This window comes from Pan paniscus, chromosome 19 (genome assembly GCF_029289425.2).
Source record: "Pan paniscus chromosome 19, NHGRI_mPanPan1-v2.0_pri, whole genome shotgun sequence".
Classification (NCBI taxonomy): domain Eukaryota; kingdom Metazoa; phylum Chordata; class Mammalia; order Primates; family Hominidae; genus Pan; species Pan paniscus.
The window spans coordinates 56,623,729-56,637,573 of record NC_073268.2 but is presented as its reverse complement, the minus strand read 5'-3'; the positions used below and the strand labels follow the sequence as shown (position 1 = coordinate 56,637,573).

Here is a 13,845-nt window from a genome sequence, read left to right as displayed (position 1 = left end):
AGCGCTCGCCTGGTTCTCGAGGCCCGCTGCGGCAGAGGAGGAGGAGCAGCAGGGAGCCGACGGGGCCGCTGCCGAGGACGGGGCGGACGAGGCCGAGGCAGAGATCATCCAGCTGCTGAAGCGAGCCAAGGTGAGGCGGCTCCGGGCCCTGCGCCCGGCCGAGCGCGGTAGCCTTTGTGAGCGGGGTCTTGGCGTTGCTGCGCATTACTCTCTCCGCCTCGCCGAAGAGTGGATGGAGGCTCCGCGGGTAAAATTGCCGAGAATGAGGTGGGTCATCCGAGAGGGGATTGGAATCCATCCAGGCTTTTCCGACTCTAAGGCCTGCAGTAAAACCTCTGCAGTGTCAAGTGCAAATGGAGATGGCGCCCTAGGCATCACGCTTTTATGCAAACGAAATATCGGGAACGTTTTGTAGTGGTTTTATCAATTAACCAGCCTATCTGAAATGACATAATTTCGCACGTATATAGCGGCCTGAAAATGGCAACTTAGTGTTGGTTATGCGGTTTGGTTCTCCTCCTGAATTCTTCCTTTTCTGCACATCCTTTTCTATTTTTTTTTCCTCCTCTTCTCCCCAAGTTATCTCATCTCTTCCATTGAGCTAAATACCGACTCGATGCCAACAACGTCCAAATTTGTATTTCCAGCCTGTAGTGTGCTACTGACATGCCATTTGCACTTTAGGACCTTACCTACCTCTCAGATTTAACATGCCCAAAACTAAACGATCTTTAATGCCTCCTCAACATACGCTTTCGCCATCTCTTTACTACCATCAGTTTTTCAGCCTAAAAACCTCGTAGTCATTCTTAAAACTTGTGGTACCTTACCATTGCCTTCCAATACACTTACAGTCCAGCAACAAGTCCTGTTGCCAACAAATGCAAAATATTTCTCAAATCTTTCCGCTTTTGTCTATCTCCCTTGCTGTCACCCTAGTGCAAACCATCATTGCCACCAACTATGCTCCAGTAGTCTTTCCTGGCCTCTTGCGATCTATTCTCCATGCAGAAACCAAAGCGACCAAAAAAAAAAAAAAGTAAATTGGATTATGTCATCTCCTTGTCAGAAAGCTCTGAATGGCTACCCACTGCATTTATGATAAAATACAAACTCCTTGCCTTGGCTTGCAACACCCCACATGATCTAAACCAGCATATACCTTGCCCACCCATTTGGCAGTAATCCTCTGGCTCACCATCCTCCCTTCACATCTATTTCTTTGCATTTCTTCCTCAAAACCATTCTCTTCAGCTTGTAGGGACTTCACTCATTCTCTACCCTCTGTTTGAGTCATTGTTCTCCCCAGGTCCTTATTTGGTTGACTCATTCTCATCCTTACTACCTCAGTTTAGCTGTCACTTCCTTGGAAGGCTTCCCTAAGTCCTATTTAGAGGAGACCCCTTATCATTCCTTTCTGTCATCTTTATAGCTCTTATCATTAGTTGTAATTAAGCTTACTTGTCCTGTATGGTCACCTCCAGCCTGCAAGAAATTAGAAAGAGGATGGAGGACAAGCAGCTTCCTTATAAAATATGTTGTAAGATCACATTCCTTCTGCCTGTGTCTCTTGGCCAAAACTTCATCAGATGGCCACACCTAGCTGCAAGGGAGGCTGACCTCCCTGTCACCTCTGTAGACGATGCTTTGTACGTAGTAGGAATTCAGTAAATGTCTGATGAATGAGTTAGCTTCCTTCTGTCAATTGGGATGTATAGTTGCGTACACTTCTGTCTGTTAGCATATGCATCTACTATATGTTTCATTTTCTATTATTTTGTCTTCCCTTTTCAGTTGAGCATTATGAAAGATGAGCCAGAAGAGGCTGAGTTAATTTTGCATGACGCTCTTCGTCTCGCCTATCAGACTGATAACAAGAAGGCCATCACTTACACTTATGATTTGGTAACTCTTATAACCAGTCTGAACCACTGATGAGGAAGGTTGGATGGGAGGGAAGGGTAGTTAGTTCTTCTGATTTATATTCCTGACTTTCACGATGTTCTAAAACTCCTTTTCTTTTTACTGAGTTTTCTTTTGGCTTCAGTTTCATTTTTTGTTTTGTTTTGTTTTTTTGAGATGGAGCCTCACTCTGTTGCCCAGGCTGCAGTGCAGTGGCACGATCTTGGCTCACTGCAACCTCCGTCTCATGAGTTCAGACGATTCTTTTGCCTCACCCTCCTGAGTAGCTGGATTACAGGCATGCATCACTATGCCTGGCTAAATTTTGTATTGTAGTAGAGACGAGGTTTCACCATATTGGCCAGGCTGGTCTCAAACTCCTGATCTCAGGTGATCCACCGGCCTTGGCCTCCCAAAGTGCTGAGATTACAGGCATGAGCCACCACGCCCAGCCGCAGCTTCAGTTTTTTTACCCTTGGGGTGACATAAGACCTCTCAATTCCAGACCAAAAAAAAACCAGTATCATTAGCATGTTTTTTTAATGATGAGTGGACCTAGATTTGGTTTGTTAACAACAAAGTATGTGCAAGTATTTAATTCTCACATGATTGCTGTTGTGTGCTTCTTCTTGCAGACTAATTGGTGACATGCTTTTCATTTTCAACTATTTTTTAAATTTTGAGGGTGAAAGCAAAAGGGAATTTTAAAGTTTTGAAATAAGTAGGAACACAGTATTCTAAACTGAAAAACATTTGTAATTTGCTTTCAGATGGCCAACTTAGCATTTATACGGGGTCAGCTTGAAAATGTAAGTAAATTACTTTGTAATATCTTGAATTTATGAAGGAGTAGCTTCAAGGGAACTGTAATAGTAAGGGTACAGGCTAAGCTGCTACAACAAAGAGACCCTAGAATATAGTGACTCAAACAAGATAAAAGTGTATTTCTCTTTATTGTGTTAGTCCAGAGATAGGCTAAAGACTGAAGGCAGACAGACATAGGCACCTTTGCTCTCTGATCCAGAAGTCCAGGTTTCTTCTAAGATAAGCCCTCTTCTGCCTGGGTGAGCTGACTCACCTCCAGTCTGCAGGAAAGGGGAGAAGATGGACTGTGAGCAGCTTCCTTATGAAACATGATTAGAAGTTCACGTTCTTTCTGCCTGCATCCCTTGGCCTAAATTTTATCATATGACCATATCTAACTTAAGGGTGTCCAATCTGCTAAAATTGACTGAATTTTTTTTTTAAGATAAGGTCTTGCTCTGTTGCCCAGGTTGGAGTGCGGTGGCTTAATCATGGCTGACTGCAACCTCGACCTGCCAGGCTCAGTTGATCCTCTCACCTCAGCCTCCTGAGTAGCTGGGATTCCAGGCGTGTGCCACAACACTTGGCTAATTTTCTTATGTATTTATTTATTTATTGTAGAGATGGGATTTCACCATATTTCCCAGGCTAAATCGAGGGGACTCTGTAATCAAAAAGATGGAGAAGAGAATGACTATTAGGAGACAGTTTGTAGTCTCTGCCACAGTGGGTTTGGATAAGAACTTAATCTCTGAGGTTGTTTTCTACTCATCAGAGAGTAGTTTAAGGTACATAGAGGATGTTGAGGGTCCTGATATTTTGATCTGTTTTCGCTTCAAAAGGGTACTTTTCTGTGTGTGAGTGTGCGTGTGTGTGAGTATATGGGTTTTACAAGGAATGATGCATCAGACTGGTACTTAGAATCCAGGGTCATATATATATATATAAAATGGGGCCCAATTAAAAGAAAAATCTTTTCCGTATGCTTTTAGGCTGAACAACTTTTTAAAGCAACAATGAGTTACCTCCTTGGAGGGGGCATGAAGCAGGTAAGGACATTGCCTAGTATTGGCCCCTCACTGAAGCAGTTTTCAAAACAGTCTTGTCTCCTGAAAACTCCTCCTAGCCCCACCACATGCTTTGGTCAGGAAAGGTGGAGTTTCCCTTCTGAGATCTCTATACAAATTGCCATTCTTTCACTAAATGCAACAGCATGCTTGCCAAGGAATTCACAGTTGGCTAATCACTCTAAAAGAATAAAGACTGTGGCTTTGAGGCCACCGTCAGTCTGGAAGTTGATCTGAAATATTCCATGAAAAAATTTACTTGTTATGAGTTCCCTTCATTCTCTTTCTCTCACAGGAGGACAATGCAATAATTGAAATTTCCCTAAAGCTGGCCAGTATCTATGCTGCGCAGAACAGGTAAGTACAGCAGCCAGGGAGTAGGACTGTGGGCAGGAAACTTTGACTCTGGGATGTTACATAATATTCATTGTCTACTGGTCATCTGGGTCTCCCAGAAATTGGGTGTCACACTCAAAGTGTTCCATCCCTCATCTTTGAAATTGTCAGTCTTTTTCCAGTTTGCCCCTACTGTTTCCCTCAGCCTGCCTAGTGGGGCACACAACATTTCTGGCTGCCCTGTGACAAAGCTAACTAAGTTTTCTGTTGCTGCTTGAAGTGGGAAGGGAAGTTAGAGTTAGAACTTTAGTTTAACTTTTCCTAGAAGAGGAAAGAGCAGTGTGAAAGCTGCTGGGGATAATATATTAATACTCTGAAGAAGCCATTTTGGTGGTATAAATAGAGTTCAAAGATGAAGCATCTAGGATGTAAGCAGAGAACTCCTCTGGATGAATTTAGGGAGAGACCTAAGACTAGCTTCCCTTCAGGTTTTAGTGGTGCAGAAGATGGTGCGAGAGGTTTGGAGTGACATGGAGCCTGATGCTGTAGAAAGGGTGCTCACTGAGGCCAGGCCCTGGCACTGTTCCCTACTGTCCTACTCACCAGCTCCTTTATTCTCATCAGGACCTGCGTAGTCTCCTTGCATTTTGATTGGACACTAGATAGGCTAGAGCTTCCTGGAGCCTTTGACTTCAAGTCTTTTGAGGAGCTTTGAGCTTGGCCCATGCCAGGGAACACTGCAGCTTGGTCAATCTTTCTTGGAGTTGTAACAAACATGCCTAGTTCTTGATTGGGTATGAATCCCTAGGGTAAGAAGAAGCCCAGAGCCTAATAAACATTGTTGAGTAAGACAAATTCATAGTCTTCTAGAGGTGAAAGCTAGTAACAATTAGCCTCTGAGTTACATGGTACTCTGTACTTTTCATTTTGTTTTATTAAGAGAAGCATGAGACTAGAAAAGACATGGCCAGATCTGAGACTTCGAAAGGCTGATATAAGTTATGAGGGGAATTGTTTGTAGACCTCTTGCTCCGACTGGGAGCGTCTTCTGGGCAGTGTCCACTTGCCCTGTGTTATGGCTAGAGAGGGCCCTCTTGCCAAGTTTTGAGCGTAGGGAAGGAAGGGGATGCTTCTGTTCTTCTGAGAACAGAGCAGAACAGTAGGGTCATAAGTTCTCCCCTGGCAAAGCACTAGAGAACAGATGAGCTTTTTAGCGCCACTTCTGTAAGAAACTAGAGCCAAAACTGAAGAACAAGAACCAAAGCTGAGCTCCTAAATGGAGAAGGGATTTCTGTCACATTTCCTCTGCATCTCTGTAAAAAGCAGCAGTCAGTCGGCCTGCTTGGGTTGACTCAACCCTCTCCAGTTGATTGAGGGTCCAGGGCTACAGAGTTGGGTTAAATGACTTCTATTGCCATAGCTAGGAGTCCCATTTCTGCAAAAGAAACTTTTATCAGAGACTTACAGCTTGAAAGAAATATAAAATGACTAAAGCTCCTCAGAAGCTGTATGAGGTCAACAGTTGGAATCCTCACTGTAGGGTGGCCTGAACTGTTTAGGGTAGTATTACTTTGAACAGGGGTAAGGCTTTCACACATGGAGAAACTGATTCACTGGAGGCCATCTGTTAGTGGGAGATGATGAATACTGCTGGCTATGTCAGTTATTAAAATTAGGGCAGCATTCCTAGCTTTTTGTGTCCTAAGTTATATTAAATGGATGACTTAAAAAAACTTTGAGAAATGGCAGATTTGACACTACTTAGACTTTAAGCAAAGTTCCCTCTTCCCATTTTACACTTCCTTTACTGATAATGTTTAAACTGAGCTGGAAAAATGAAGATAAAAAGAATTTGTGAAAAGGTAAATGGGCCAGGTGCAGTGGCTCACGCCTGTAATCCCACCACTTTGGGAGGCCGAGGTGGGTGGATCACTTAAGGTCAGGAGTTCCAGACCAGCCTGGCCAACATGGTGAAACTCTGTCTTTACCAAAAATACAAAAATTAGCTGGGCATAGTGGCGGGCACCTGTAATCCCAGCTACTCGAGAGGCTAAGGCAGGAGAATCGCTTGAACCCCGGAGGTGGAGGTTGCTCTGAGCCGAGGTCACGCCATTGCACTCCAGCCTGGGCAACAAGAGCGAAACTCCATCTCAACGGAAGGAAAAAAAAAAAAGAAGAAAAGGTAAATGGCTGATTACTGATTTTGCTTTACAGACAGGAATTTGCTGTTGCTGGCTATGAATTCTGCATTTCAACTCTAGAGGAAAAAATTGAAAGAGAAAAGGAATTAGCAGAAGACATTATGTCAGGTAGGAAACCCATTATCTGGGCATTGCCTTTTCTCCACAAAAGGCTTTACTTTACACTTTTGAGAAATGGAAAGAGATCTAAATTGGGAAGAGGGAAAGTTACCTATTTTGCAAAATAAGTGGCTGTCTTTAAGGTATCAGCAGAAGTTTTGGAATAAGATGTTTTATTTAAAATATTTGACTGCTGTTTTGGTGGTGGTTTTTTTTTTTAACCACCTTGGTAACATGGTCATAATTTATTTGTTAACTTTTAGTTACATATAACTTAAGGAAAATTGGGGAGCAGAAGGAGAAGGTGTTTCTCGTATCTCTTAGTTCAGCTACCAATCAAAATGTTTATTACGTTTTAGCCCTAGATATACAGCAAATTAAGAAAGAAGAGAAAAAAAGCTCATGTTTTTACAATTCATCCTCACTCATTCTGGAGGCTAGGAATAGAACTGGATGAGCAGGAAGCTCTCTAGCTCTCCACCATTTTGGGTTTCTTAATTTGGGTTGAAGTATTGAGAATTTTCAGATTTGACATTTATTCAATACCTACTCTATACCAAGAGCTACCGAGATGGTAGGGATACAGCAGTCAACTCTTCTGTACCTAGTGGTCTTCTAACTCTCTCTTGAACATAGAGTAGTCCCCCGTTATCCATGGGGAATATGTTCCAAGACCCCCAGCAGATGCCTGAAACGAATTCTAATACACTGTGTTTTTTTCTTATATATATGTACCTATGATAAAGTTTAATTTATAAGTTAGGCACAGTAAGAGATTAACAGCAACTTTTAATAGAACAATTATAACTATATACTGTTAACAGTGTCACAGACAGGAGATTCATTCTTATTGTAGATCTTATCAACCTCAGCATACAGTTTTTTGTTTTTTGTTTTCTTATTAAGTTGAGAACTTTCACCTTTTCATTGAAAGGAAGCACTTTATGACTTCTCTTTGTCATATTCAAATTGCCAGTATCACCACTCTCACACTTTGGGGCCATTATGTAAAATATGGATTGCTTGAGCACAAGTACTGCAACATTGTGGGTTGATCTGATAACTGAGACTGCTGCTAAGTGACTGAGGCCAGCTGCCGTATACAACTTGGGTACACTGGACAAAGAGATGATTCATGTCCTGGGCAGGATGGAGTGTGACAGTGTAAGATTTCTTCATGCCACCCAGAATGGCATGCAATTTAAAAACTTACAGATTATTTCTGGAATTTTTCATGTAATATTTTTCGGACTCTGGTTGACTGCAGATAACTGAAACCCCAGAAAATGAAACTGTGGAGTAGGAGGGATCACTGTACACCAATTTTTTTGTTTTTATCACTCCACCGAAGCTACCTTTATCAAAGTCACCAAATCCAATGGTTACTTCTCAATCCTTAACTTACTCATCAGCAGCTTTAACTTAGGGGATCACTGTCTCCTACTGAAAATACTTTCACTTGGCTTCTGGGATGCCTCACTGGTCTCTCTAGTGAGGTGAAGGGACTTCCCTACCTCTTAATGTTGGCACGCCTTAGGGCTGTTTTCAGCCCTATTCTCTTTTCTCTCTGCCCCCACACCTAGGAGATATCTTTTAGTTCCATAGTTTTAAATATTAGATTTACACCTTCAGCCCCAACTTGCCCCCAAATGGCAGACTTACAATTATGATTGCCCACCCGACATCTTGACTTGAAGTCTAATGGTCATCTCATACTTAACATGTCCAAAATAGGTCTCAGTTTTGCCGCTCACAACTTGTTTCGTCACCAGTCAGCCCCAGATTTGTAAATGGCACACTACTCATTTAGTTGCTTTGGCCAAGAACCTAAGAATTGTCCATGATTTCTTCCTCATTCCTCATATCTAATCCATCAGCAAGTTATACTGGATCAGCCATCAAAATATATCCATACTGACCATGTCTCATCCCATTACCCTACTGCTTTGGTCCAGGCCATCACTGTTTCAAGACCTCAGTACCTTTGTATCACCTTTAGAATAAATTTAGAATCCCTGCATGGACCTGTAAGGCGCTTATGACGTGGGCCCACCCACCTCTTCCATGCCATCTGCTGCTCTCCCCTTGCTCGTTCCCGTCTCACCACACTGGTCTTATTCTGGCACATTCCAAGCTTAGTGCCACCTCAAGGCCTCTTTGCTTGATATTCCCCCTACCTAGACTGTTCTCTCTTACCTTTCTCTGGCCAACTCCCGTACTTCACTCAGGTCTCTGCTCAAATAGCACTTCCTCAGAGGCCTCCCCTCACTAAAACTATCATCTCTTCCCACCTTACTATTGCTCTACTCCTCTTTCCTTTACTTTTCTTCATCACACTTAAAAGTAGAGGTGTGTGTGTTGTGTGCTTGTGTTTATCCACTAAAAGTATGTTTTTGTTTAAAAATTTTTAGTCTTTGTCTTCCATATCAAAGAAGGATAGAGACTTCATCCATTATACTCACTGCTAAATCCTCGGTGCCTAGAACAGTGCCTGGCATATAATAGAGGCTCAATAATTACTGAATGAAAGAACAAAAGACCCAAGAAAGACCAGCAAATAAATCCAGTTTCAGTGCAGTGTGGAAGTGCTTTGAGGAAATCCACAAGAGGTGTAAAAACAAGTCTAGCTGTCAAGTAAGTCACTTCTGAACTATTTACACCTTTGCTGTCTTTCATTTATAGTGTTGACTATGGTTTCTTAGGAGTGTAAAGCTATATTTTCTGATTCAAAAAGTAATACCAGTAAACACTGAAGAAAGTTTAGAAAAGCACTAAGTAAAAATAATCTGTAATCATACTATTAAGAAAGAGCTACTGTTTTATTTATTACTACGGCTTTTCGGGTTACATTTTAAGAAATAAATTTGGGATGATACTGTATATCCTACTTTGTAACCTGAGTTTTAACAATTTAGTAACATATTATGAAAACACTTTTTTTTTTCCAGGCAAAGGAATTCTTGTTAGATAGAGCAAGCTAATTTCTATTATAAATATTATTTTTACATTTTACTAGTTGCACGGTATAGGAAATGTGTTACATGATTCTTCATCTTATTTTTTCTAGAAAAGGAATTCCTACCTATTCAGTTTTGCACAAAGCAAATCCATTATCAAATTTACGTGCTTTTTATTGACACAACTATCTCTATTCTAGGATAACATTACTTAATTACATAAAATTACATTACTTAATTACATAAAACCTTGCTCTAGGATAATTATTTTGTTACCTATGTTGTAGACATATATGTACTTACTGAGGAAATGCCCATAAAAAATTAAGTGAAAACTTTGGTTACAAAACAGTATAGTTAGTATGTAGACTAAAAATAGGAATGGAACAAAGGCTGAATGATAGATATCAAAATACAGGCAGTGATTCTCTTTGGTTGGTAGGTTTATAGGGAATTTATATTTTATTTGTGTTTCTCTGAGTATTCTATAATTTTGTACAAATTTATATTTTTCTTTTTAATTTCCAATGTTATCTGTTAGTATAAAAAGTCAAATAATATTAATGGTACAAAGCTTAATTTAAGAGAGCATTTTCTTGCTACCTCACCCACCCCATCTATTTTTTTTATTTTTTAATTTTTAATTTTTTTTTTTTTTTTTTGAGACAGAGTCTCACTCCTGTCACCAGGCTGGAGTGCAGTGGTGCAATCTCGGCTCACTGCAACCTCCGCCTCCCGGGTTTAAGCGGTTCTCCTGCCTCAGCCTCCCGAGTAGCCGGGACTACGGGCACGTGCCACCATGCCCAGCTAATTTTTGTGTTTTTAGTAGAGACACAGTTTCACCATGTTAGCCAGGATGGTCTCAATCTCTTGACCTCATAATCTGCCTGCCTCAGCCTCCCAAAGTGCTGGGATTACAGGTGTGAGCCACTGCGCTTGGCCCTATTTTCAACTTTTGTTTTTGAGACAGAGTCCCGCTCTGTTGCTCAGGCTGGAGTGCAGTGGCGTGATCTCGGCTCACTGCAACCTCTGCCTCCCCGGTTCAAGCGATTCTCCTGCCTCAGCCTCCCGAGTAGCTGGGACTACAGGCACCTGCCACCACACCTGGCTATTTTTGTATTTTTAGTAGAGACTGGGTTTTACCATGTTAGCCAGGATGGTCTCGATCTCCTGACCTCGTGATCCGCCCGCCTTGGCCTCCCAAAGTGCTGGGATTACAGGCATGAGCCACCGTGCCCGGCCCCTATTTTCAACTCTTAACCAGTTTCCTCTGGTATTTACCTTCACATTTCTCAATAATATAAAATTGCTATTTCCTAGTTCATTATTTTCAGAATATGTTGATTTATGGAAAAGTGAAGATTTAGTGCAGTTTCTGGTTGTGTCTACATTATGAGTGTATGAATAGTGTTAGCTGCTGAGCCAAGTAACATGATTACACAGTTACATTTCCTTTTGTGTACGTTTTGCTTCCTCTGAAGTTAACTAGGTTTTTTTGTGGCTCCGTTTGTTATGTATATGCCAGATTCTTCACTTTTACATATTACTTGCTTTCTTCAATTCATAAGCTTTCCCAGTATTCTAGAGTTCATGTTGGCTCACTTTTCATTGGCATGGCTGGCCATAGGCATTCAGTCTTCATCTTCCTTTTTTTGTTTTTGTTTTTGTTGAGACAGAGACTCACTCTGTCACTCAGGCTGGAGTGCAGTGGCTCAATTTTGGCTCACAGCAAGCTCTACCTCCTGGGTTCAAGCAATTCTCATGCCTCTGCTTCCTGAGTAGCTGGGATTACAGGCGTGAGCTACCACACCCGGCTAATTTTGTATTTTTAGTAGAGACGGGGTTTCACCATGCTGGCCGGCCTGGTCTCCTGACTTACGTGATTCACCCGCCCCAGCCTCCCCAAGTGTTGGGATTACAGGCATGAGCCACCGCGCCCGGCCGCGTTATATCTTTTTCATCCTGTAACTTTCATTTTAGTGGTATTTGGGGAAGGAGTGGAGAGGAATGCCTGTGTTCAGTTCAGAATAGTAAATCTGTTATTGGGCATCAAGATAGTGTCCAAACCTGTTTTTTTAAAGTGGATTCTTAGCACTGAGATTTCCAAGTCAAGAGTAGCACATTTTAAGGTTGTTGATGACTGTTGCCAAATTGCCATTGAAAGGACTGTGTTTACATCTCCTGGTTTGGCTATTTATGTACTTTGTGACTTTGGTCAAATTACTTAATCCCTGTGTGCTTTTTCTTCAGTGTGGGATTAAGAGTAACATGCATAGGACCTTTAGGAAGGTGGAATGAGTTAATACATAAATTTACTTAGAATAATACATTGTAGCTGCTCAAAAAGGGTTTGTTAGTGGTTTTTATTATTGTGATAAGCCTATGTCCTCCTCCCCAAAACTCATTAACTTTTATAATCTTTGTTAGCTTGATGATATGGCCTTGATGTATTATCTAGCATTTCTTTGATAAACAGTGAGGTTTATCTTTTTTTTTTTCTCACCATGTCTTAGGGTGCTAAGAGGTTTATTTTTTATTGGAGCTTTATTGTAAAAATATTAATCCTTTGTCTCTTGGGTTTTCCTCCTGATTTGTGTTTATAGAGTGGGTGTTTTTTTTTCTAATAAAAAGGGAATGTGAAATTAACATTTGTATAAAGAATTTTATGAGAATTGGCGAGGGACAGTGGCTCACGCCTGTAATCCCAGCACTTTGGGAGGCCAAGGCGGGTGGATCACTTGAGGTCAGGCGTTAAAGACCAGCCCTGGCAACGTGGCAAAACCCCATGTTTACAAAAATTATCTGGGCATGGTGTTGCGCACTTGTAGTCCCAGCTACTCGGGAGGCTGAGGTGAGAATCTCTTGAGCCTGGGAGGTGGAGGTTGCAGTGAGCTGAGATCACACCACCTGTGCTCCAGCCTGGGTGACAGAGCCTGGGGCCTGGGGCCGGGGGGTGGAAGAGGATTGTGAGAATAGACAAGTGATCCAGCATTGCCAGTACCTTTGGAGCTCTTCCTACCTGGGATACTACTCTCCTTAATCTTGTCACTATCATTCAATGGCGTGATCTCGGCTCACTGCAACCTCCGCCTCCTGGGTTCAAGTGATTCTCCTGTCTCAGCCTCCCGAGTAGCTGGGATTACAGGCATATGCCACCACGCCTGGCTAATTTTGTATTTTTAGTAGAGACAGGGTTTCTCCATGTTGGTCAGGCTGGTCTCGAACTGCCGACCTCAGGTGATCTGCCCGCCTCAACCTCCCAAAGTGCTGGGATTACAGGCATGAGCCACCACGCTAGGCCTATTTGCTTTTCTTTCATTTTACTCTGTGTCCCTTAAGAAGATGTCATTTAGTTTTTGCATATTGCTTTTAAAAATTTAAATAGCCTGGGTGGAGTGACTCATGCCTGTAACCCCAACACTTTGGGAGGCCAAGGTGGGAGGATCGCTTGAGCCTAGGAGTTTTGAGACCAGACTAGGCAACATGGTGAGATCCTGTCTCTTCAAAAAATAAAAAAATTACCTGGGCACGGTGGCACATGCCTGTGGTCCCAGCTACTTAGGAGACTGAGGCAGGAGGATAACTTGAGCCCAAGAGGTCGAGGCTGCAGTGAGCTATCATAGTGCCACTGTCCTTCAGCACAGGCAATAGAGACCCTGTCTCAAAAAAAATTAAAATTATACAAATGAATCATAATATGTATTCATTTTAGGGCATTTTTATGACTTGCATGAGTAATCTTTTCAGAATTAGATCAGAATTCATTTCTAATTTCCTTTGCTTTTATTCATCTTTAATAAATACTGAGTAGCTGTTCTGTGCCAGGTATTCTAGGATTTGAATAGCAGCAAGTAAGGCAAAAGTCCTTGCTCTTCTGGAGCTTAATGCTTAGAGAGATATTTTTCAAGCTTTGAAATTGTATGCATTCTCACTCATCTTTCCTTATAATTTTCTATTTTTTTCCTTTTATTTCTAAACAGTTTTAACTTTTTAGTATATCTGGTATTTTGGTGTGAAGCTGGTGACTGTTTTCTTGCAGATAGTAATCAATCTATATGTACTAATTAGTACATACTTGGGTTTCTTTTGGGGTTTTCCATTCTGATGTATTTACCTGATGAGTTTTATAACAGTATACATTGTTTGAATTATATATTTGAGTTATATGGTAGGACAGTTGACACATGCTTCCTTTGCAAAATTCCTTCCCACATTTCACTGTTTTCACATGAATTTTAGAATTATTTTGTCAAGTTCGTAAAGTGCCTTCAGACTGAATTATCAGATATGCATTATATTTATAAATTAGTTTGGGGAGATTGCCATCTGAATAAGTTAGCATATCTTTGACTGCAAAGAGCAGAAATTTCAGCTAAATTAGGTTTAACAGTAAGGACATTTATGTCAAGTAACTGGCAGTTCAGCAATAGGGAGCAGGCTGTTGAGTTAGTTGACAATGTGATTCACTGAAATCATAAA

The 13,845-nt window shown here is 41.5% G+C and overlaps 1 protein-coding gene across 2 annotated transcripts in view; it reads left to right on the top strand.

The window, feature by feature from the left end:
• TTC19 (tetratricopeptide repeat domain 19) overlaps positions 1–13,845 on the top strand; it is a 29,628-nt gene that overhangs the window by 1,020 nt on the left and 14,763 nt on the right. Inside the window, exons 2-7 of one of the 2 annotated variants that reach the window (XM_034943298.3) lie at positions 3–130; positions 1,795–1,905; positions 2,673–2,711; positions 3,699–3,755; positions 4,069–4,130; positions 6,324–6,418. In XM_034943298.3, coding sequence (XP_034799189.1) covers positions 3–130; positions 1,795–1,905; positions 2,673–2,711; positions 3,699–3,755; positions 4,069–4,130; positions 6,324–6,418 — 492 coding nt within the window. Of the gene's footprint in view, positions 1–2; positions 268–1,794; positions 1,906–2,672; positions 2,712–3,698; positions 3,756–4,068; positions 4,131–6,323; positions 6,419–13,845 lie in introns of those variants that run through there. The other variant, XM_034943299.3, reaches the window with a different exon arrangement.